This window comes from the organism of the source record quoted next, unplaced genomic scaffold (assembly GCF_019419815.1).
Source record: "Pyrus x bretschneideri cultivar Hongxiangsu unplaced genomic scaffold, Pyrus_bretschneideri_v1 Contig17, whole genome shotgun sequence".
Taxonomy (NCBI): domain Eukaryota; kingdom Viridiplantae; phylum Streptophyta; class Magnoliopsida; order Rosales; family Rosaceae; genus Pyrus; species Pyrus x bretschneideri.
The window spans coordinates 1,912,387-1,937,732 of NW_025999468.1; the positions used below are offsets into that span (position 1 = coordinate 1,912,387).

General features: G+C 36.2%; 3 protein-coding genes across 3 annotated transcripts; 2 read left to right on the forward strand and 1 right to left on the reverse strand.

The window, feature by feature from the left end:
- Nucleotides 1-11,608: 11,608 nt before the first annotated feature.
- On the forward strand, nucleotides 11,609-13,961 carry LOC103962201. The gene is made up of 5 exons (XM_009374879.3): nucleotides 11,609-11,885; nucleotides 12,017-12,090; nucleotides 12,720-12,849; nucleotides 12,973-13,293; nucleotides 13,395-13,961. The coding sequence occupies exons 1-5, from the start codon at nucleotides 11,769-11,771 to the stop codon at nucleotides 13,665-13,667; spliced, it is 915 nt and encodes a 304-aa protein (XP_009373154.2). The 5' UTR covers nucleotides 11,609-11,768; the 3' UTR covers nucleotides 13,668-13,961.
- A 4,082-nt stretch (nucleotides 13,962-18,043) lies between these two features.
- LOC103962227 (putative pumilio homolog 7, chloroplastic) lies at nucleotides 18,044-22,884 on the forward strand. Its single transcript, XM_009374909.2, has 5 exons — nucleotides 18,044-20,275; nucleotides 20,374-20,536; nucleotides 21,603-21,766; nucleotides 22,128-22,383; nucleotides 22,462-22,884. The coding sequence occupies exons 1-5, from the start codon at nucleotides 18,813-18,815 to the stop codon at nucleotides 22,564-22,566; spliced, it is 2,151 nt and encodes a 716-aa protein (XP_009373184.2). The 5' UTR covers nucleotides 18,044-18,812; the 3' UTR covers nucleotides 22,567-22,884.
- Nucleotides 22,885-23,295: 411 nt separating this feature from the next.
- LOC103962226 (annexin Gh1-like) lies at nucleotides 23,296-23,764 on the reverse strand. Its single transcript, XM_048581806.1, has 3 exons — nucleotides 23,666-23,764; nucleotides 23,530-23,584; nucleotides 23,296-23,468 (listed from the first exon to the last, which is right to left on the reverse strand). The coding sequence occupies exons 1-3, from the start codon at nucleotides 23,762-23,764 to the stop codon at nucleotides 23,296-23,298; spliced, it is 327 nt and encodes a 108-aa protein (XP_048437763.1).
- Nucleotides 23,765-25,346: the final 1,582 nt, after the last annotated feature.

Here is a 25,346-nt window from a genome sequence, read left to right on the forward strand (position 1 = left end):
TATTTTCTGATTACTTTTGCACATGACATGTGGCCTCTCATCCCATCTCTTTATCTGAAACATAAGCCTACTATAAAAGCACAATCTAAGGTTTCATTTTAGATTGGCTAGAAGATTTACATTTTCTGATAAGGGTTGTTTTCAGCTGTAAGCTGCCCCTTGGTTCTTACTTGAAAACTCTAACCACAAAATCACAGTAATGCACTAAGTACCCACATCATTGCATATTAGGGTAGCATTGCTTTTGTGACTTTGACCTTTGTTTTGGCTCAAGTTTTTTTTTAAGTTTCAAATATTTGATCTGACCTCTTTTGGGATTTACGTGAGTTTCATTTTTCAAGTGTTCGACTGGTGAAACTGACTAGACATCGAATTCAAATTTGCATCAACTTCATCATAACATCATTTTCATAAGTTGATTAGATTTCGGTGTCACAAGGTGAAGAGCTCAGAAAGAGCTGGCACTTCGTGAAGACCAAAGGAGTTCACCACGTGAAAGGCAAGGTTGCACAAAGGTACAAGTTACTTTGTAGATTAGGATTTGGGAATTGAGCTTGTGTGGTTACTTTGTAATAATCTTGATTTCACTAGTGGATTGGACTCAGTGGACAGTCTCTGATTTTTTTTAACTCAGAGGTAGGTTTTTCCGGCGAAAAATATGACATGCAATTTATCGCTTTACTGGTTTACTTATCTTCTTTTTGTTTATGATATATGCTCCTCATTATCCACAAATAGATAAGTCATTGCAACTAAACTAGTCAGTATTAAAATGTGCACTAAACTAGATCTTAGTTAACTAGGAACTTATTAGTAAACTAAGCTTTAATTTGACTTCTATTGTGAGTAAACTAACATATATGAGCTTAGTTGAGTGTTGCTGACTAGTCAAACAAGCACGTATATAAATTTTAAATTGACATGCATGACTTTGTTAAACTAGAAAATACGGAGCTAATCAAAAAGGTGTCTGAGCTACAAGAAGTTGAGTCTCTCCGTCTAGTTAGAACAAAGTTGAATGAGAAAGTTACTTTCTTGAAGCTCAACTTCATGGACTGAATGAAATGGTTTCTATTTGCATTGGTGAAGAAGAAAGAGATGATTTTATTGCCTCTTTTAAAGCTCAAGTTCAGGAATTGATGATATCTCAAGAAAGATTACTACAACAAGTTTATAAGTTAAAGGTCAATAACGAAATGTTTCATGAGGTCAACTTGGAGCTATCATCTGAGTTGAATGAGACTATGCACAAAGTGGATTATTTAACTCTTGATGCTAAAAGATTCAACAAAGTTGTATGTGTTGGAAGTCCATATGATGCCAATAATGTTCTTGTTTTTGTGGAAAGTGGTTCTTGTTCAAAGAGCATAAACTCTCAGGTTATAGAGGAATCTTTGTCTATGACTCATATGGTCAGTACCTCTTCAAATACAATTTTTTATTCCCACGTGTTATCATTCTGGTGAATTTAGTCATATTCGACCTAGATGCAGAAAACTATATTCCTGAAAAGAAGAATGACTTGAAAAGTAAAGTCGATCAACTTGCTGTAGAAGTCAATAGAATGGCTCAATTGGTTGATTCTTCTAGCTCTACTCATGTCCAAGTCGTCTTTAAAGGGTTTATGATAAATGTCTGGTAACTCATTGTGCCATTTATTTTTCTAAACTAGATGTTTGGTACTTTGATAGTGGGTGTTTATGTCGTATGACTGGTGACAAAGAGGCATTCCTATCATTTGCACATGCTAATGGCAATATGATTAAGTTTGGTGGAGGTTGCATGGCCTACATTACTGGAAATGATGCTGTCAAGATTCCTAACCTTCCCTAACTTGAAAAAGTCTGTTATGTGGCTGGGTTAACAATAAACCTTATCAGCATAAGCAATTGTGTGATAATGTTACTAATGAAATTTGTTTCTCAAGAATGTTGCAGAGTTATTGGTAAAGATGGAAAGAACATGCTAGTTTTTCCAAGATCAATGGGTAATTGCTACTCTCTTATCATTCCTAAAGGTGGTAAACATACATATTGGAATAAAGAAACTAATATATCATGGCTTCAAATGGGGCAATCACATCTCTCATTCTCTTAATGTTGTTTATGTGAATCATGCAACTTGGAAGACTACTCGATGATGTCTCACATAGGAGTCATTTACTCTGGAATCCCCAAAACCCTTCATCTAGCTGAAATTATGTCAACTGATCAAACTTTAATGTTACTACATGGAAAAACGAAGACAATCTCTATTGCTAATTGCATTGAAAAACAAAGATATGTTTCTTTCTATCATGCAATTGTGAATTGTGACATTGTCTTATTTCCTTGTGATATCTGTTGTGGTTATTGTATATGTTGAATAATTCTGGTGTAAAACTATTGGCTACTTGCTTTCACTGTGATCGTATGTATGAAATTGCTTTTTGGAATGGCCCCATCTTGCATTTAACAATAAATCATTTTGGAACTTAATTACATTTCATTGGTGAGTTTATGGAAAGAAAGGCGTGTGCTTAATCTTAGTGTCACTTGAGAAACAACTAAATATCTCACAAGCACTTTGGACCATCGATGGCATAAAAATTTCATTGGTTTATTGTTGTTTATGCCATCAACTAAACAGGTTGAACAACTATACTTCCAATTTTCTTTATTGCATGTGTAGTTTAATCAGTTGTCTGTTGCCAAACAACCTTCTCATCAACCAATTTTGTTGTTCTCATTTGGCACCTCTCAAATGACATACATGGGTGATATTTTGCGAATTAACCTTGAATAATATTTCCACTGTGATGTCATAAGTTCTCCCTTATATGGTTGATGGTCTATAAAAAATCATTCTTTCATTTAGCAAAAACTTATGTTGATTTTGGGATTAGGCTTACTTTGGTGTTGATTGGGTTATAATGACAATTTGCTCCGTAAATTGAGTTTTAGGTTGTAATTCCAATGCAAAACACCACTAGTTTCTCTTTTGCTATCTTGGTAAATACTCCTCAAAAGAAAATCATTTGTTTGAGCATCAATATCATCACTTATGGTTAACATACTCAATTTGCCAAAAAGGAAATCTCAATCATTCATCCTTACAAATATGTTCTCACATGTAATGTCATGTTCATCATATCATTCACACTTGTCATAAAAAATTCAAAGTGTTTTTGGGTGCTTTAAATACATCTTGCACCAACCATATCAAAGGACTTGGATTTCTTATTTCCTTATGCCATCTTAAAGTTTCATTTGACTTTGACTTTCCATTGTGTGTAATTTTTTTTATTTGCTCATTTGCTCAAGTTATGTTCCAAGTGTTGTTTCTTGAACTTAATGGATTATTAAAAGTTTGATTAGCTTTCAAATTAACCTTGAGCCTAGTGGAATGAAGTTTTGATTTAAAGATGGCTATCTCCATTCTCATTCCCATACCTTGAACATCATGGATGCTATATGAACTTGGTATGCTTTATTGTCCATGCATCACTTTGAAGACTTGTTTCGATAGTACTGCATATCATATTTTTCTTCAAGTATTTAGTTAAGGTTAACTCTTTTGCTTGAAAGCATAGGTATTGGACCTGTTTTCATCTTGGATCTCCTTGAGAATTGTTTGGATAACCGTAGCTTAATGGTGTCAAGATTATGCTTATCTTATGTGTTCCTTTAGTCCTAAGTGTGATTCTTTCTCAAGTTATTGCTTTTAGCACCAAATTGTGTTCAAACTGGGTGTTTTCTCTTTCTGTCTAGTGTCAGGTAATCTTCAGAAAAGATATACTCATTAAGTGTTTTTCTGTCCTCGCATTTTATGTGTTCACCTCCAAATCTCAACCGATTGTGTCAACTCTAAGGCCCATATTAATCTCACAATATCTTAGGCTTTTTACCTTCTAACATTTCTAGGTTCTCACTTTCACCTTATTTCATTCGGGTGGTTTCTCTTACCAGGTCCCTCTCTTGTTTGAACTTTATATTCTCTGTGCTACAAACCCTAATCATGTATGCGAGAAATGCTTCCTCCCAGCATTCCAGTTCAATCTCTCTACCTACTTGTAGGCGCACACGGTCTTAATCTGCCAAGGCTATTGTAGATGAATCTGTTGTCGTCGATCCTCAAATTTTTCCAACTACCAAGCCTTGAATTTCTATAAAGTTGTTGTTCATAAGAAAGTGGTTCCTGAAAGAAGAATCATCTGGGATGTTCTTCCTCTTCAAGATGCAATGCTCTCTGATGATTTCATCAATGATTATCGTTTGCAGAAGGTGAAGTCTCCACCTCCCTCTTTCAATCTTTCGGTTGTTCAAGAATTTTATGCAAATGTTCCTTCAAATTTCCCCGACTCTAGAGGTAAAGTCTTTGTTTGAGGCATTTATGTATCTTTTGATTCCCCTGTTATTTGTGATATCCTAGGTCTGGATTTATCAAATGCTTCTAGTATTCATGTCTTTGACTTTATCACATGTTACTATGACAACCTATCATCGTGAAGCTTATTTAGACCTCTTTATTCCTTTGATACAAAATCAAGCATCCAAGTCTCGCCTTAAGATTTTCCATAGGAATTGGTCTAATTTCCTTCGTAGAAATGTTCTAGGTACATTCAATAATGGAAATCCCACCTTAGAGTCAACCAAAGTTTTACATGCTATATTGAGCCTTTCTAATGTCCCATTTGGATACTTAATCTTTCATTCAATTATGTCCAAGATCAATTGTCTCGTAAAAGAACAGTGTGTCCATTGTCCATCCTTGTCTAATTACCGTCATTTATGAAAGTGTTAGGGTTCCATTTCAATCGGATGATGTCTAGCCTCGATCCATTAAAAACTTGGGCAAAGGTTTCATTGACCTATTCATTGTGGTGTGTGTCGTTGCTTATAGTGATCATAGTGATCCTCGTCCTTCTCAACCACCAAATGTCTCTCAAGAGAGAAAAATTACTTATCTCGAATCTGAACTTAATTCTCTCCATAAGCAATTTGTGGATTTTCAATCCAAGTAGGGTCAATCTTCATCCTCACCTTGTTTAAGTCACTTATCTTCGCCACAATCCTTAAGTCAATCATATGGGTATATCTTCGTTTGTACCTCAATCATCAGTCTGTCCATCTAAATTTGCACCCCAATGTCTTGTGGCCCCATCATCTGCTTCTTATTCCTCTGCTGCTACATCTGATCATTCTGGTATTGTTGGTGTAAAAATGGTTGCCATCTTTGCTGCCAAGGTTAAATGAACCTTTCATGAAGTTCATCAATTTGCCTCTCATCCAATTCTCATGGCAAAGCATGTGAGGTTTACATACTCAGATGATGAGGAGAATGAAGTTGAAGAAAACCCTGAAGAAGACTTTGCTGAGGAAACCGAGGCTACTGGTTCACCACTTTACTCAAATGCATCGTCTTAATCCGAGGAGTTCTAGCGTATGAGGAATGAACCAATGGGGGGGAATGTAGTTTGTGAGTGTAGGTTGTTAGAAGAGCACATCTTATGGGGGGGTTCATTTTTTTGCTGCTAAGTTGTTAGATTTATGTGCTTAAGTTGTAATTTGAAACTCCCTTTTTTTAAAGTATAATGTGGTTGTGCTACTCTTGGTTTTTGTTGTTGTTGGTAATCCTGAACATATCCCTTAAATGGTAATCCTGAACATATCCCTTAAATTGATTAGTGCACTACATATTTTGGTACTGAGAATTGTATCGTGTGCTTAAACTTCGTTATGTTATGTTTTAGTTGATAATTCTTGTATATTTCTGGTTGTGGTGGTGGTTATTTATTTGTTGAACGCAGTTGATATATCAATTTCTTTTGTTTAATGAAACTGGCATATCATTCATTTTACATCCTTTGTCTTTGCCATGACTAAATTGGGGAGAAAAATAGAATTTAAAATTTTGTGTTGTGTTGCAATCATATACAATATGCTATACAATTTACTTTCTTGCAATTGGTTTAACCATGATAACTTTTCACTTGTTCTTTGTTAAGAGTACTTCTTTGCAAAATTCATCCTTTGTGTTCTCTTGAGTGAGGTTGAGTGAATTTAGATATGGGTTTGGGTTATTTTGTCAAGAAAAGTCAAATGGGAAGATTGTGAAGTCTAGTTTTAATGTCTTGGCTTTCCTGGTCGAATGTTGTAAATTGAACTACACATGTTCTAGTTAGATTTTGGGTTAAATTAATACTTTTGAGATCATGCTGCTGGAAATATCACTTTAAGAGCTTAACTTCTCATATCAAAGTTTGTTTATAGATATGCACTTCATGTCATTATTTTCAATATATTCTGTCTAGTGGTTTTGTCTCGTCAAAACTTCTTACTACTTTCACGCGAACTGGGCACCCACTTTAAGACAATCCACAAGGGCCATTTGACAGATTTTTTTCTAAGAGCATTTTTTTTTTTTTAACCCTAGATCTTTTCTGATTGCTTTTGCACATAACACATGGCCTTTTCATCCCCTCTCTTTGTCTGAAACATCAGCCCACTATAAAAGCACAATCTAGGGTTTCATTTCCGATTGGCTAGAAGATTTATATTTTCTAATAAGGATTGTTTTTAGCTGTGAGCTACCCCTTAGTTTTTACTTGAAGACTCTAGCCACAAAATTACACTCATGCACTAAGTAGCCACATCATTGCATATTAGGGTAGCATTGATTTTGTGATTTTGATCTTTGTTTTAGGTCAAGTTTTTCTAAGTTTCAAATCTTTGAACTGACCTTTTTTTGGATTCGTTTCAGTTCCATCTTTTAAGTATTTGATGGGTGAAACTAACTAGACATCGAATACAAATTTGCATCAACTTCATCATAACATCATTTACATAGGTTGAATAGATTTCAGTGCCACAAAGTGATGAGCTCAGGAGGAGTTGCCACTTCATGTAGACCGAAGGAGTTCATCTCGTGAAAGGCAACGCTGCACAAAGGTACAAGCTACACCATAGATTAGGATTTAGGAATTAAGCTTGTGTGGTTACTTTGTAAGAATCTTGATTTCACTAACGGATTGGACTTAGTGGAAAGTCTCCGGTTTTTCAATCCAGAGGTGGGTCTTTTCCGGCCAAAAACATCCCATGCAATTTATCGTTTTACTAGTATACTCATCTTCCTTTTGCTTGTGATATATGTTCATCATTATCCACAAATAGATAAGTCATTGCAACTAAACTTGTCAATATTAAAATGTGCACTAAACTGAATCTTAGTTAACTAGAAACTTTTTAGTAAACTGAACTTTAATTTGACTTCTTATATTGTGAGTAAACTAACATATCTGAGCTTAGTTGGTAAGTGTTGCTAACTAGTCATACAAGCATGTATATAGATTTTAAATTGTAGGTTATTCCACTTGGTACCAATTTGAATTGAGAACTATTTTAGAACTTTATCATAGTAGGCAACATCGCAACAAATTCGTAGCACTATTTAGAATATATTTTTTTCCGGTGCATAATACATTAAAGTAAACAAAAAAAAAATTAGTAATAAATTAATTATACATCGTAAAAATATTCCAAAAGTTGATACAGACTCATTAAGACACTTCCTACATATCTTAGGCTATAAATCATTATTTTGGTGTTTTAAAAATATAATCTAGTTTCCCCAAACTTGAATTTCAATACGTAGGATTAATGGTCATTTGGTACTACAGTCTAGTAATATTCATTTTCACTGGTAAATAAGATGTCCTATGTTCGATTTTCGTCAAATACGAATTTGAATCACATTATTACTAATCCATTTTAAGGCTAAGTCTACCCCCTATCTTTAATGTAGATAATATTGTTTATTAAAAAAAAAGTAGGACTAACTGTGTCATAACTTAATTAAACTTCCTCGTGCCTATAACGCTTCTTTCAATTCTAACTTTTTATACTTGATTAAAAATTATTTTAGGACTTTTTCATAGTAAAAAAATCGCAACAAGTTCATAGCACTTTTCAGAATATTTTTCCGACATGCATAACGTATTTATTATCAATTTTTATGAAAAACAAAAGAAAGTATTAGTAATAAATCCATTATATGTCGAAAACTTTCCTGAAAGTTGCTACGGACTCGTTGAGACGTTTTTCACTTCTCTAAAGCTCTAAATTAATCATGATTTTGGTGTGTAAATATTAATATATTTCCCAAAACTCGAATTTCAAAATATAGGACTAAGAGCAGGTTTGGTATTGTTATGGTTTGAAAAAAAACTGCTTTTGCTGTGCTATGACAATAAGCAGCTGTGAAATAAAACAGCAGAGTGTTTGGTAAACTTTTTTGTAAAAGTGCTTTTAAAAAAAAAAAACAGTATTATAGTGTTTGATTAACTTTTATGTAAAAGAGATGTGAAAAAAGCTGGTTTTTCAAAGCTGGGTTTTACAACTTTGTGTTTTTGGGTTTTTTTCACTCAAAACTGTGAAAAAAGTTGAAGCTAAATGTTTACCAAACATAAAAGCTTTTTTTGATAGCCTTTTTTTTCAAAATCACCTCAGTACCAAACTAGGGCTAAGTGTTTCGTAACTTAATTTATAAACTTCCTTGCCCTATAACGCTTCTTTCAATTCCATTTTTTTTTTACTTGATTAAAATTATTTTAGGAATTTATCATAGTAGACAATATCACAACGAATTCTTAGCACTTTTCAAAATATTTTTTCGGCGTATAATGCATTTATTGTGTAAAAAGAAGGTAAATAACAATATTAAGCTCATGCATCGGAAAAATATTCTGAAAGTTGCTATGGAAAAATTAGGATTGAAAGAAGCGTTACAGGGCGATTAAGTTTAATTAAGTTACGAAACAGTTAGTCCTACGTTCTGAAATTCGAGTTTGGTGAACTAGATTAAATTTTTAAAACACCAAAATCATGATTTAGAGCCTTAGAGATATAGATAATGTCCCAACGAGTTTGTATCAAATTCTAAAATAAATTTTTTATTTGTGTCAAATGTGGTGTGACCGAGTAAAATCAATGATCAGAACTATTCAATTTATAAATCTTCATTTGAAGATCAATCCTACAAAAAATCATTCGAATTGGAGATCGTTTAATCATCAAAATATATCAAATAAATGAATGGTTCATCATTAATATTTTACTTAGTACTTACACTGTTGAATTTTTTTTTTTTTTATACATTTGAATGACTCAATGATCTTCAATTGAAATGATATTTTGGAGGAGTGATCTTCAAATGAAGATTAAGAAATTTAATGGTTCCAATTATGAAACTTGTACTATCAAGATACATTATTTGCAAGAAGGGAATGAGCCCCGACAGGAAATGCAAGTATTATCCTTTTCGAATTCTCCCTAAAATTTTAGTCGAAATTTTCTAGGGAGCTCCCAAAGTAACTTTATAGTCTTTTAGATAAATTTTGACTTAAAAATAGAAAGCATGGCCGGAGATGCACCCCTACCTTCATTTTTATTCGTTATTAGTTATTTTTATTTCTTGAAACGTAATTTTTCATTAATAGTGCATAACACTGAGTGGTATAGAAAATAAATGACTAAGATTAAAAATGAAATATCTAATAGTTGTGGAAATCCAATCTATAGACTCTATAGACTAAAACATTGAAACCACACCCTTTAAAATGTGAGTGAGTACCGCTATACGTACGGTGAAATTAGTCAATTATAACAGTTTAGTTCACGAGAAACTCTGCCAAAATAAAAGTTCAAGAAAAAAATCATACGTCGATAGAAGAGAGGGGCAAATTACTAAAAAAAAGAAAAAGAAAAAAAGAAAGGAGAATTCTCTGACGAAAGAGAAACCGGGAGAGAATGAGAGAAGCTTTACGCGGGATTTAGAGTAGACGTGAAACACTGCCCGGCAATGCACATGACATTGCCCCACGAATGAGACCGAGATTTTGCACTTCTGGGTCACGCACACACAACTCAAAATACACATGGAGGGAGGTGGAGACCTCTAAATCATGCAGTTTTTCCTAGTTCTTGCAGAACAACTCAATAGTGTTCAACAAGCTTTTTGACTTTGTTTACATAATGATATTACATACATAGAGTGCACGAGGATTTCATCGAAAAAAATCTTATTGCGTCATTTAGATATTATACATACAATAATTACGTTACCATGTCAACGAGAAATTCTCCGCAAATGTGAAGATGTCAAAGAGTCTTCTTACTTCCCAAACGAATATTCCTATATTTGTGTACGTAATTTTAACCGAGAAGGTTCCATGAGTCGAGTCTCTCCAAATCTATTTATCATCGCCGAAATTAATAAAATCGAGTATTTCCAGATGTATCCATTATCGTTGAAATCAATAAGGCCCATCCCTGTCTTACTACGGCTACTAGAACGAAGTTAGCCTGGGGCATCTTCCTTAAGTCCTATCATGATCGTGCACTTGACGAAAGAGCTTCACAATTGACATTGCCCTACTTCACTCACGCGATATTGCTAGAGTGGGCTTCTATCTACAGGACGGTTTGTCTCATTTAGATATTCACGACCAAAAAATACTGGATTCTGCTCTGAAAGGAGTAGGAAGACTGTAATACCATTCGATTACAAGACATATTGTCTCGTTTTCAAGAAGAATGTAGTAGACCCTTCTACTTGTGCACATGATCCTTAGTGATGGTAATTTTAACTTTCTTTTTAAGGATATCTACTGTATTTCTCAACTGACATGACATCATCTAAGTTTGGTAATATGCTTCAAATATCTTATGCTTAAAACTAAGAGTTTTGACATAAGGGACTTGAACTCAAATTAAAGCCCAAAATTCATCATCCCGCACAGGATTAAACCCACCTGTGTTCAAATAATTGGATAATGCATTTCAAATCCTTCACACTCTGGGGCCGTCATCTCGATCCGACCGTTGATAACATTATCTCCTACACCCACGCAACCAAGGGCCGGATTTCAAAAACCAACCCTTCCTCATCAAACCATCGGCAGCTGAATCGCGAAAGTCTAAAATACCAAGGACATTTTTAAAGAACTCTTTATTAAATAAAGATCAAAACGATAAAAATATTCTCAATTCTTATTTGATAAAAATTGAGGATATTTTTATCATTTTATCTTTATTTAACATAATTTCTCACGAAATAATTCAAATAATTAATGATGGACAAATATATATTACTTATATTGATTTCAAATTGAATCAAATTAAATTAACCGCTACGTGCCTGTACAGCGGGTGGCCATATCTTAGGAGGGAGGATCCTCTTTGTAAGGATTATAGGATCCTCAAATCACATTCGTTAATTGTACATTGTGAGTTCAGAAATCATTGTAAATTTTTTATTAAAAATTAAATATAAAAAATATATGATGAAAATTAACTGCTTGATATATAATGAACAAATGTAATTAAAAGATTCTTGTAATTCTCACAAAAATGATTTGATGAGAATCTTTTTCGTATCTTTGTACGCGGTACAAATTTTCAAATATTTTTGCGTATAAATAAAACCCGACCCACGTTAATCCTTTCGTTTTAAGAAAAAGCAAAAAAAAAAAAAGGGGAAATTAGAAAAAAAGGGAAGAGTCAGTAGCTCACTCCAAGTCACCTCCTCCTACTCTCCCTTCAACTCCACCCTTTCCAAAAAGGCCATTAAAATACACCCCCCCCCCCCCCCCCCCCCACTACACTCCGTGCCCAGAGCAGACACAGAGGAACGTTCCGGAACGAGGTTAGTACCGTCATTTTGCCAGCAAGCTCCGGCGACAGTGGTGGTGGTGAATCGGACGGTGTGAGAATCCGAAGGCACGACCCGAAATGGAGAGGAGCACTCCGGTGAGGAAACCCCATACATCCACCGCGGATCTGCTCACCTGGTCCGAGACTCCCCCTGCTGATTCTCCTCTTCCCTCCTCCGCCTCTCGGCCTCACCAGGTGAAATTCCAAATTCTCCCTCTCTCTCTCTTTCTCTCTCTTCTCTCTCTCTCTCTCTCTCTCTCTCTCGTTTTGTTCTTTGATTTGATGATTCATTGTTTGTTTGGTGTTGTTTTGGGGATTGATCGTAGCCGTCGGATGGGATCAGAAAGGTGGTGTTTGGAGGGCAGGTGACGGACGAGGAGGTCGAGAGCTTGAACAAACGGTCAGATCTGCTTCTTCCTGCTTCTGCTTTTCCAATTCTCCTTCGCATTTTATTTTCTGGGATTTGTGTTTTTTCCAAATTTTGTTTCCTTGTTCTCGTTGTTTGTGGCCATTAGAAATCTTCCTGCAACAGATATTTCTCCTTCAATGCTTATGAATTTGAAAAAAAACGCAATTAAGGATTTTTTTAAAAAAATATTGCTTTTTATTAAATATATATTTTTTTTGTTATTTGGATATTCTATTGGAACTTTTGCTTGGTATTTTCCAGTAAGTTTCCCCTTCTTAATATGGAAATTGGATTTTTAAACTTGAAGATTGATTGAGTCAATGATCTGTGATCGATCTACATTAATTGGCCTATGAATCCACATAAATAATTCAAATTTCCATATTGTATAAATTTTGCAAATTTCACCCAAAAAAAATTTTTTAATCACTGAGTTATAATTTTGAATTTATGTACGGATTTATGATGGGTTTTGTAATTTTCGTAAAATGTTAAATTTGTTTTGTTTTGGGGAAAGTTTGAATCACGTTATGCAGTGAAAATATACAGGATGTGGTAAAAATATGTAATGGAATGTAATATGGAAGACCTCTAACATTGTTTAACTATGAAATTTCCAGCAAACCTTGTTCAGCGCATAAGATGAAGGAGATCACCGGGAGCGGCATTTTTGCACCGAAAGCAGAAAACGATGCCGCGGAAGCTGATGGTGCGAACCCTACCCCAAAGCCCGGAATTCGTATGTACCAGGTACCGATCAATATGTGGTCAAGTTTTATGTTCATTATTAAAACACAGATGTTATAGCGTGGTATGTCTGTTTAGCACAAAACCCTCTTGCTGAATTTTTCTTCTGATGGTCGGAAATGGCAGCAAGCGGTTGCTGGAATCAGTCATATCTCGTTTGGTGATGAAGAGGGTGTTTCTCCTAAAAAGCCTACCACCATTCCCGAAGTTGCAAAGCAGCGCGAGCTAAGCGGGACCTTGGAAACTGAAGCAGAGAGAGAGGCAAGGCTGAAGAAGCAGCTCTCTGAGTCTAAATTCAAGGAGCTTAGTGGGCATGACATATTTGCGCCCCCTCCTGAAATTTTACCCAGGACTACTACTGCCCCGCGTGCATTGGCCTTGAAAGGAAGCATCGAGATAGGAGAACCTACTTCACCCAACGGTCGCACATCTGTTAAGGTTTCTAATGTAAGTGAACTGCATTATTTTACGCCTGATACATATCATTATCTGTTACCATTATGTGGTAGTTAAGCATCTGACTTGTGAATTTGGTTTTTATGCAATAGCCTGGTGGGGGTCAGAGCAATATAACATCCATCGAGGAACCAGCGCCCAAGACAGCCAAGAAGATATATGACAAGAAATTTTCTGAGCTCTCAGGAAATGATATATTCAAGGGTAATGTTCCTCCGTCGTCGGCTGAAAAGCCACTGAGTTCGGCAAAACTACGAGAGATGAGTGGCAGCAACATCTTTGCGGATGGGAAAAAGGAGGCTCGAGACTACTTAGGAGGCGTACGCAAACCCCCAGGTGGAGAGAGCAGCATTGCCTTGGTTTAACATCAAGTTAGGTCTAACTTGGTTATTTTATTTGATCACATGGTGTCTGGTTTTGTTTCTGGTTTTCTCCTAGTGCCGGGAGGACGTGATGCTATATTATTTGACCTTTTCTTTTGTTCATTGTGGGTTTTGGGTTATGTTTTAGGTTATAACGGGGTAGGCCAGAGCTATGGACTATCTGCTAATTGGGTTGCCAATGTCCATATTTTGTGTTCTTTCAGTGTTTTTCTTAATGAAGTGCTTGGGCTGTTTTACTGGGTTTTAATCTATGGATTAGTAGCTCTAAATTGATTACTGGTATCGTTTTGGCTATTTTGCGTTGTTTGTGTTTGTACTTTGAACTCCGAAGAACCCTAGATTAAGTGGCATTAAAACGGAATTAGGCTAGTGGTGATAGGTCAAGAAGTGGAAATGATAGATCATCGGTTCAAATCTTCTTGTATGTCAGAAAGATGAAGTATTTCGGAGGAAACCGCTTCTCGGAAATATATTTTGGAATCTGCGTGTGGAAGGTTGCCAGAACTGATGTGAATTAGGTGTTTATGGAGCTCTGGATTCCCCATAGAAAACCAACCTCGTTTCGGACAAGCTTGCTTCTTGTACTTGTTGAAGTTGCCTCAATCCGTGAAACATATCTGTGAAGAGCACAACCGACCATTTTGATCCGACCGGTAACTGGAGGAGTTTAAGATTTAGCAGCTGTAGTCTGTACTGGCTGTAGTGGAACGGCTCAGATTCATCCGTTAAATTTGCTTGGATTTTTAATCACAAGCCCACCCATCAACATTATTTCTTCACCCACTTTTTAATCATACTTTTAATGACAACTCTAACCTTTTAGAGACAGAGTTGGCTGACGGTGAGAAGGGGGTTGCTTGCCGTCGAGTGGGTGGATGTGTGGCGGTGACTAATTTTCTTTGTAAGGGATAGTTTAGGAATATCAGTGGGTGGGAAAAGAGTGTTTTTCATTTTTATCTTTTGAGCAGGGTGGGAAAATAAGGTGGGGTGGGGAAATAGGATTGTGGGGTGGGTCTAGTAGCTCTTTTTTTTTAATACATTGATATTTTTACATTAAAGGAAGGGGAAGTTTGGCTGAGCTAACCTATTTTGATATCGAATTCACTATTCACGAGATTCGAACCTAAGACCTCTTACTTCCAAGTGAAGAGAAATACTATCAGACCGTAGTACTAAGTGAATCAGTTGCTAAATTTAGCAATGTATTGTATACACAAGCATAAGCTAAAATCTCTATTTTCCTCCATTCCACAATCCCTGTATCTGTAGTTAATAAATCTCTAACTCCATAATACAAATAAACAAAAAAAAAAATTTTTGTTTGGGGTTGGTTTGAATGGGTTGGGTTTGGATTAAGTGGGGTGGGCTTGATGGGCCTACTATAACGAGCTTTCTGCACTGGACACTCTTCGGTTGGGGTTGAGCTCACCTCAGCCACGTTCTGGGGCCGTGCCTGCAAATCGACGGTGCTAGGGAAGGCGAGGGGTGTGCAGGTGTCGATTGATTGAAACTGAACGTCTAAAAAATACAAGGGCAATTAGCAGGAATAATCAATTTTTGATATTTAGTTGCAAAAATGATTAAGTATCGTTATGTCATTGTTGTGTTGTCGATATATAATCAATATATCACGTTATTAAAAATGATTATTTCTGCAACCAAATGTCAAAAAATAATTATTCCTGATAAATTCCCAAAATAAAATAATGTGTAGTGCACAAGCCGGACCTACTGCTTTGGTACAATACAATGAACTATGTAATTAGTGACAAATATTTGAACTAATAACTATATAGAATCAAAAGGATATTAGCAGACCATGGAATTAGTGACATATATTTGAATATTTAGGAGGTTCTTTTCTCATCCAGTTGATTCAGGTAAAACAAATTGTTGGGGACTTTTGAGTAATCGGGAAATCTAAGGTGAAAATTAACTCTTGAAATCAAACAGGAAGGATTGTTTAAAATATCGGACTATTGGATAAGTTGAATTACCGAAGACAAACTCAAATTGAGTTCAAATCTTTATGTTTTACACACTATTCTAGAAATCCCCGACTAGTGCCGCCTAGGCCTAGACGGTTGGTCATCGTTCCGATTAATGCCTAGGCGTTTGAAAGCGCCTAGACCTGCTGAGGCACCCGCCTAGCCCGCCCATACCTGCCTGGGCACCCAATTAGGTTGCGACTCACTTGGACATAAAATAAATTTTTATTTTGCATTTTATTTTTTAAAATAAATTGTAAAGACTTGTTGAATACTTAAATGAATACACATTATATGCTTGTTTCTCATGTTTTAATTATGTTCCAGTACTTCATAAAATATATGTCATTCTATTTTGTATTTTATGACTATTTTGTATTTTATGATGAAATTATATATATTTTAATTATAAACAAGACACTTATTTATATGAAATATAATATATTTACCTAAATCCACCAAGGCCCCAACCCACCGTCCAACTAGCGCCTAACGTCTTTTAGAGCATACCTAATGGGGGCTTTATCCTCCATGAGACTACTACATTTCAAGCCTTAGCGAGAAACTTCATCCCTAATGAGCCGAAAAATGGGGCTAGATCCGCCACTGGGGCTAGCAACTTCCTTTTTTGGGAAGCATAAAATCGGGTTACATCTAGCCCCAAAAAATTAGCAACACATGTGAGCAAAATTCTATCATTCTCCCTTCAATTGCGAATGCACTTATTCTCTTCTTTTATTATTTTATTAATTTCTTTTTTCTTACTTTTTTTTTTCTTGCAATTTGGCTAATTAATGATTGTTTTAAATTCCATAAAAATTAAAATTTCAAATTGATTTAACGTTCATGAGCATTGGTGGGTGAAATTTTCAAATAAATTTTTTCAAAATTGTATGATACTAATTTACCAATTGGTGCTAGGTAAATTATTGTGTTATACATGAAAATCAAATTATTTCAGAGGGCAAAGTAGGGGTCTTTTTCTTTCAACGAATGAAATCTAACTTTATCACAATTTGAACTTTTTAGGTTGAAAGGTTCATTAAAAAAAAAAAATTAAGATATTACATCAAAAAATCAACTTAAGAAAAGCTAACACAATATATATATATATATATATATCGCTTAATCAAATTACTATATAAATAAATATATATAGTATCATATAAAGCTTGAAAGATATAGCTTCAAAGATTCGTCGAAACTCTAAAATAGACTTCATCTACTATTTTTTCAACATCATATAGAACTCCTTACTAGGAATGCTCTTAGAACCTGGATTACATCGAAAGAACCATTTATTCATGTGCTAATTAACAGACAATCAATGATAATTTCCTAACAACTCCCAATTCAAATCATAGGAGAAAAAATGAATACGGTTCCAATTTGGAGGTGCCCTACCCCCTAGGTGCCTGGTCCCTATGGCACCAACCCCCCCGTACCCTCGGAAGCTGGAAAGACAATTTGTTGGGCTACCCACAAATTCCTGGGCCAATCATCGATTAGCTTCTGAACACTTTATTTTTAAACGCGGGGCCCACTTACATTTGGGTCTTTAGTTTATTAACTTTTCTGAATTATTTTGTGTTTATAAAAAACAAAAAATGAAATAAATTGCAGCAGCCAATAGGAAGAAGCGATTCCATTGCTTAAATTGAGCTCCAATCCAATGGCAAACATTGACCTGGACTGAAAGTTGCTTTTTCTAATTTTGGTATAAGACTTGGCCAGAAAGGTAACGCAGCGCAGGCAGGCAGTAAGAAACAACTGTCAAAAATTAAAAAGAATTATCATAAATAAATCTACTAATTAAGATTAATTGATTAATTACTTTTTTTTTTCTTCTTCTAACAATGTGCATATATGTGTGTGTGTGTGTGTTTTTTTTTTTCTTTTCTGGAAAGCAGCTGCATATATGTTGTTGTAAGAGAATATGATGACATTTGGTTCGAGAAATCTCCTGATGATAGGTGATTTGTTATTAATGGATAACATTAACTTGTGATGTAGATGTGAGATTTTTTTTTCTCTCTCTTTTGGTTGGGTTGATCTTTGGAGAAAGATTTTTATCGAGGTCTATGTGAGAGGCTCTCTATCACAGTGGTGGATAAGAGTTTTACCATTGCACTATGGTGTAGGTTCGAATCATGTTGGCTTCCTAATCTAACACGTCTATTGTTTACAAAAAAATGAACACTATTATTCTATTGTACTTATTCATTTACTCTTTTGTAAGTAGTGAATTGTTTTGGTGAATATGATAAACCTTTCCTCTTACTCTTACTTTTTTTTTTTTTTTTTTTTCTGGTCGACTCTTACTCTTAGTTTACTCGTAATTAAAAAAATACATTCACCCTATTAATATGGTACTTCAATAAAAAAATGAATATAGTACCCACTCTAAAAATAAAATAATTAATTTAGATTTAGAAACAATATCGAATCGGATTAAGTTAAGAGGAAACAATAACAAACTAAACTTTAAAACGACAGAAAATCAAGCCGATTTGTTAGAACAATTTCAAAGCTCTGTTTAAGAAGTAGATACCGTTTAATAAAAAAGATCAAATATTAAAAAAACTTGATTAATTAAGGAACAACAATACAAGAAATAAATTAGATATTCTTTCGGGCCCGAAAATTAGGAAAAAAAAAAGAAAAAGACTGAAAAATAGCCTTTGCCTAGTTCCTAGTCAGACTCTCGGACTTTCTCCCTCTCCTCTTTCCCTCTCTCTCTTCTTTCTCTGTTTTTTTTTTTCCTGAGTTGTAGTGAGTTGTGGGCGGTGAGCGCTGTAGTGCGACTCTTCATTTTAGGGTCTAATGGCGTGAGTGTGCGAGGCGGTCGCAGACTGTACTACCACATACTCACAGAAAAACCCAAAATTCGAAACCCTCTCTCTCTAGAAACCCCATCGCCGAAAATCCAATCCCCAAAACGACATTGACATACAAGCAGTGATCGTCTTTTACTGATCGTTTCCCGTGCCTCCGAATCGTTTTCCGACGTGGGGTTTCGGATTCTGAATCTGGGTTCTCGTTGTTTTCCTCTGAAAAAGTATATATATCTATATATTTCTTGTTCTCTCACGTGTATTTTATATTAGATATATATAATATATTGTATGTTGTGTGTTGTATGATGTTCAAAATGTCTGAGGAAGACAAGAGGGTTTTACAGAGGGAAGGAGGAGAGCTGGAAAAGCTCTGGAATGAGAATCCAACTAGGACTCAGCATTATTCCAGTCTTTTCCACCTCCTTCATCCTCCGCACCAACACCACTTTCTCGGCGACTCTCCGGTGAGCAGAGCCTCTCTGCCGTCGGAGTTCTCTCCGTCGAGCTCTTTCTCAAATGGGTTCTATTCCTCCGGCGACGGTTCTCCGTCTCCGTATTCAACCCCATTTGAAGGGGCAAAGTATCAAACACCTTACGTGAACGGGTTGTGCCTGGACTCTAAGCCGCCCCCGGATGATCTGGGTTTGGCTGAGCGTTTCTATAGGATGCATATTGGGGAAGAACAGGAAAATGGGACTAAAAGGTGGGGATTTGAGAGAGGCCCAGATGGGATTGGACTCGGTGGTGGGTTTTTTGGGGGGACTAGTCCTTGGAATGCTGAAAACTATGGCCTATTTGAGAGTTCTAAGAACAATGTTTCGGATTTTGATGGGTTTCAATCTGCGGGTTTGGGAGGTAGAGGGAGATTTGGTAGGACTATGGAGTCAGCAATACTTGGATTGCAGCCGAAATGCACTGTTGGCGATTCAATGGGGTCTTTTCGCAATCATATGCAACCCAATGCTTTGTATTCTGGGCCTAGTTGTGTTAAAAGAATGGAACAGGGAGATGGCTGGTATCAGAGGAACCCATCTAGTGCTAGGTCTTACCCAGATGAGGACTATTTTTGCTTACAGCCACGTGAATCGGGTTCTAGTGACGGAAAGGGTCTTATGTATCCAATGAGTTCCCCTCAGTTCCCCTCGGCTGCTAAGTTGAATGTGGACAATCTTTCACATAACCATTCAATGATAAAACAAAGGACTAGAGTGAATCCAACTAGTGGGATTCCTGAATCTTTCAAGTCCATGAATTGTGCACGGGACTTTGAGGGTTATGGTTGCGAGGATAGTTCCATCATGCAAGGAAACCATTTGAATCACACCACCAGTAAAGGTAGCAAGTCTTCAAGGGGCTACAAGAAGAACTCTTGCTCTAAGATGGCAATGCCGACAGGAGAGAAAAGCTCCAGACTTGATTCCGATTCATATGATGGTGGAAATGAATGGAGCCAGAGTGACAATAACTCATTTTGGTCAGTTCTAAGTTTGAGTTCATTGGCTGAGGAATATATATATTTCATTGCAAAGGATCAGTACGGCTGTCGGTTCTTACAAAGGATGCTTGATGAGGGGACTAGCCAAGATTTGCAACTAATATTTGACAAAATAATCAACCATGTTTTCGAACTTATGACAAACCCGTTTGGCAATTACCTTATGCAGAAGTTGTTGGATGTTTGCAATGAACAACAAAGAATGCAATTTGTAATCAAGGTGATAAAAGAACCAGGACAGCTTGTCAGAGTTTCCTTAGACACACATGGGTATATTCTTCATACTGTATTCATTTGTTGTCACTAAATTTGTATTGTTCTTTCCTTACTGATATCATGTTCCTGAATACAATTGGCTATGGTTTCAGGACTCGTGTGGTACAGAAATTGATTGAGACTGTGAAACCTGGGAAACAGATAGCGTTAGTTAAATCATCCCTTGAATGCGGTTTTCTTGATCTTATTAAGGATCCAAATGGCAATCATGTAGTACAACGTTGCTTGGATTGCTTTAGCAACGAAGACAATAAGGTATGATTCTACTCAAATATATTTCTTGTTAAATTGACCAGGTTCAAATAGGCTCTTAAGAATAAATATTTTCTGAATGAATACCGTCTGATTCATGTTTTCTTCTTTTTCTGTTGTGTTTTCTCACAAGTTTTATGTGGTAACCATGCAAATGCTAATGATAGTCAAGCAAAATTATGTTGATCATTACTATTATGCAAAATTGCAAATAGAATATTTTGTAAAGTCATGTATTTGCCATAGGTAATGCACTGTTTCAGTACATTATGTCCATAAACCTTCACATGTTCACCGTATAATTTATTCTAATGCAAGAAATAATGTGAACCTTAATGATGTTCTTACTCATTACTTGGGTAGCTGTAGAGTGTTTTTGTATAATACTGCTGGAAGTGCATATTCAAGGTGTGAACTGTTTCATCTGATGTGTTCTGAAATCCGTTGGTGAGTTTCTACGCTGAAAAGTCAGCGGGGCGGGTTAGATGTATGCAAGATATTTTCATATATACTACTCTCCGCAGTATTGAAGACGTCAGTCTGAATTTAAGGACCACAACCGAAGACTCAGTTTTTGGTAGCAGTGCTAAAACTATATGAATCGCTTGTTACCTAGCTGTATATGGGAACAATGAAAAGAACCAGAAAAAATCAACGCAAAGAGATAAACTAGGGCGTTGTTTCCAACATGTTTTGTGCAAATCTAGTGTTCTATGGATTAGCCAAATTGCAAATTTGCTTCTGAAAACCTTAATGAAAAGGAAAGAAACAGAGCTTCTGATTGCAGAGCAATGAGACACTTTTAAGGAATGCTTGATCAGATTCAATATGAGACTGTAAGCCTGCTCTTAACGATCCTACTTGTTAGAATTGCATCACAAGATTGGCGGGATGGACTGGAATATATGTTTACTTTAAAAGCATTTTACAGACATATGAGATTAAACTACTGAAATTCCAAACAAAGCTTTAAGGACTGGTTATGTGCTTTCTGTAGGATCTACTTTGTTTTTTGTTGAAAAGACTCTGAACTTATTCTGTTCATCTTTCTGTTAATCATCTCTTGTAGTTTATTTTTGATGCTGCTGCAAGATATTGTGTCAAGATTGCAACTCAACGCCATGGATGCTGTGTACTACAAAAATGCATTGCACATGCCATTGGGAGACATCGAGATAAGCTGATCATTGAAATTTCAAGAAATGGACTTCTCCTTTCACAAGATCCTTATGGGTAATCATTAACGAGCATCTTCAAACTCCCATAATTTCTGTTCTTTGCTGGCCATAAACCCCTAATATGATATTGTTTGATAAATTTTGTTTCTCGAGTAACCAAAAGTTTTCCAGTCAGCAATTTCTTTGATCCACTTCAATGCAAACATAAGGCTGATCTCTTACATATTTACATCACCTTTCCAACCATTGTGTTACTTCGTTCGTTTCCTCACTTTTCTAATCTAACTTCCAGTTTAGTATTTTACAAACTTCAAATCAAAATCTATTGAAATGACTAACGATATATCCTTATGCAAACTACGTGATTCGGCTTTATGACTGAAGTGAGGGTTTATTTTGTTTCATTTGCTCCGTAGGAATTATGTTGTTCAATATGTGATAGAACTGAAGATCCCATCTGCAATGGCCAAACTGACTACTCAGTTAAAAGGAAATTTTGTACGCCTCTCCATGCAGAAGTGCAGTAGTCATGTTGTTGAAAAGTGCCTCACGTACTTTGAAGAGAGCCGACCTAAAATCATCCACGAATTGCTCTCATTTCCGCGTTTTGATCATTTGCTACAAGACCCTTATGCGAACTACGTGATTCAATCTGCTCTTGGAGTTACAAAGGTTTAGAAATTAATCTCTCTCTCTCTCTCTCTCTCTCTCACTCACACACACGTCCTAATCATTTTGTTTCGTTGCCAGGGCCCTCTTCATGCTGCTCTGGTCGAAGCATTGAAGCCTCATACAATCTTACGCACCAGTCCATACTGCAAGAGGATTTTCTCAAGGGACCTTCTGAAGAAGTGATGTGTTTTAGTCTATATTGGATTGTTTGTTGTTGTTCTCTATGTTAATTGCTAATAACTGCTCTCATTTTGGCCCTAGCTAAGATACGGGATGTTCGTCTAAATCTCTTACCGATCCTCAGATGAAGAGTGCAATTTTGGTTTTATGGATGGCATTAAGAAGTCTGAAGGAGTTAAAACAGAGTTTTGAATCGTTGATGCAGTTGCTTCTTGTAATATTCTGTTGTTTTTGTGTCTTGATCTGAACTTTGGACGTATGATATGCCACTGTCGAAACTGTGGATTTCTGATTCGATGTTGTATAAATGTGATGCCGGGATTTCTTTCTTGAGGTCGAGATAGTTTATATATGACCGGACAATCATCTCTTTCAGGTTATATATATAAACCGCTGGGTATTCCTCTCATGTTCAACTCCTCTTGTGCTGCTTGTAAGTGACAGGTCTTGTGGGCTGAAAGTTGTACACAGCGATTCTATCCAGGAATTTCTTGCCTCTAAGAAACCCTTCACGAGGTGTACTAATAAAACACTAATGATTTTGGTGCTATGAACAAGGATGTTTAACTTGAGCTGCAAGAAAGATGCATTGCAATAGTGAAAAAAAAAACATGCTCTTCAATTGTAAAACAAAAACAAGCTCCCACTATTACTCTGTCGTAAGTAGAACATATCGGATTCAAAAATATTGCCTTCCTCGGAAAAGAAGTACAACCGTTAGACCGGAACAGATCAAGCATCCTCATGCCGAACCAGGGCCAGAAGCATTTTTTCATAATCTCCATTAGTGTCTTCTTTAATGGCCTGATACAGAGGGACGCTGTACCTTTTGTGGTACAGGTCCTTGATAATCTTCATGTCAACCTCAGCCCTCGTATCGACAACTCCAGTGAGGGTTCCTTCATCTGTTCCTCGTTTGTTAAATGCCAGACGAAGAGACTTTTCAAAACACTTGTTAGGGCGGACCAATCACTTTTTCGTGGCGCTTAGTAAGGTACTCGTTGGGGTCAGCTTTCAGATCCTGGGCATGGAAACACTCATCAAATCCAAGCCTAAGAGGATTCCGGTCAAAAATGGGATTGCGTAAAACTCAACTGCATACCTTGTTGATGTCACTCCCGAATTCTTTTTTTGCAGTGATCGAGAGTTGCATTGGTCTGTGCTTTGCTCCGCGTAGCCAGAATCCTGATGATATCGTCATCATTGTAGGCCTTGTTGTCTGAGATCTTTTCATGGAGCAGCTTAGCCTCTGATTTTGCCGGTGTGAGGTTCACCTTATCTCCCTCATACTGTTTGAGCTAACAAGAGGGGCCAAAAGCTGGAATTCCGCTATCATTTCTGACGTTGATTCGCCGAAAAATATAATCATTCGGAAAGGATATTAACTGCTCATGCACATTGCATGCATAAAAGATGCACATGTCATGCGCATTGCATCCTCGTCATGTACATTGCATGCTCCTGTGTATGTCATGCACATTGCATGATCAACACATGCACATAATATGCACACTACATATTGAAAGCATGCACATCGCAGGACGAACACCGTTCCGCTAAGTATAAACACTGTGAAGTGTGAAACACAACCTTTTAGACTTGAACTAAGATAATTTACCCCTTGACAAATCAAAATACCAGTATTTAATTAAACTATCAAGTTTAGGAGTGTTATTTACGTACAGCAAGCATCCAAAAGATTCACAGCTATCACATTCCATTTATTAACCGAATGGAATACACAACACAATATAGCCGATTTTTTTCAAGTTTGAGCACGCACGTGTCATAGAAACTACTCGCTCCTTCTTGGCTAGTTCCCAAGTTTAGTATGTGGTTCGGTCTCTCCGCCCTGGATTGAGGCTGTGCCCTTTTGGAATGGTAAATAAATTCATCACCTTCCACAGTGATAGGAGCATATTTAGGCGACTTAACTAGCTTATTCTTGTGCATTTGTGTTATTATTTCTTAGTTAATGTAGTATTTCAACTCATTTTCGTGTGTTTGCAGGTCCAAAGGGGTAAAGTACCAAGAAAGTGCATTTTAGTGCATTTTGGAGCAGTTTTGGGCACTAAATGGATATCACATGTATGGGCCAACATAGATGGACCAATTTGGAGTTCAAAAGGCTAGAAATCTGATAAGAAGATGAAGAAATTAAACTCAAGACAAAGAGGATAAGAAATTAGCTCAAAAGAGGAAACATTATCCAAAACATTATCCAACTTTATCCAACATTATCTAAAACTTTATCTTATCTTATCCTATCCTAACCTTATCATGTCTTAATCCTAGCTGCAAGGGGACCTAAATATATACTTCTAGAACCTATTTCTAGAAGCATTCTCTTCTAGAAGGCCCAAATCAGCCACAAAGCACATTATTTCTAGAAACCTGATGCGAAAATTACTTGACACTCAAATTAAACCCTCGTTTGACAATTGTAGTAGAATGGATAAGTGAGGGATCGTTCTAGACCGGGGATTAGGAGGGCTTGCTAAAACCTTCTAAATTGACTTAAAAACTTAAAAACAATATAAAACACTAAACTAGACTCAAAGAATGTGAAACTAAACGTTAAAACACTAAGACAAACCAAAAGAATCAAAATGCTTTAAAAACACAAACTAAATTGATTTCTAACTATATTGAACATTAAAGCAAAAGGGGGATTTAGGTTTGACGAAAATTGAAATAACGAAACAAGTTAATAACTAGACAGAATGTAATTGATGAAATAAGATGGTTGGTGAATTAGCTAGAGGTTCTTTCTCCACACATGA

Coding starts and splice junctions, on each gene's coding strand:
- LOC103962226 (XM_048581806.1), bottom strand. CDS start 23,764: ATGACGATATCATCAGGATTCTGGCTACGCGGAGCAAAGCACAGACCA. Junction 23,585..23,665: donor TCGGGAGTGACATCAACAAG/GTATGCAGTTGA, acceptor TTCCATGCCCAG/GATCTGAAAGCTGACCCCAA. Junction 23,469..23,529: donor GCGCCACGAAAAAGTGATTG/GTCCGCCCTAAC, acceptor AACGAGGAACAG/ATGAAGGAACCCTCACTGGA.
- LOC103962227 (XM_009374909.2), top strand. CDS start 18,813: ATGATGTTCAAAATGTCTGAGGAAGACAAGAGGGTTTTACAGAGGGAA. Junction 20,276..20,373: donor GTTTCCTTAGACACACATGG/GTATATTCTTCA, acceptor CTATGGTTTCAG/GACTCGTGTGGTACAGAAAT. Junction 22,384..22,461: donor CTGCTCTTGGAGTTACAAAG/GTTTAGAAATTA, acceptor TTTCGTTGCCAG/GGCCCTCTTCATGCTGCTCT.
- LOC103962201 (XM_009374879.3), top strand. CDS start 11,769: ATGGAGAGGAGCACTCCGGTGAGGAAACCCCATACATCCACCGCGGAT. Junction 12,850..12,972: donor CCGGAATTCGTATGTACCAG/GTACCGATCAAT, acceptor CGGAAATGGCAG/CAAGCGGTTGCTGGAATCAG. Junction 13,294..13,394: donor CATCTGTTAAGGTTTCTAAT/GTAAGTGAACTG, acceptor TTTATGCAATAG/CCTGGTGGGGGTCAGAGCAA.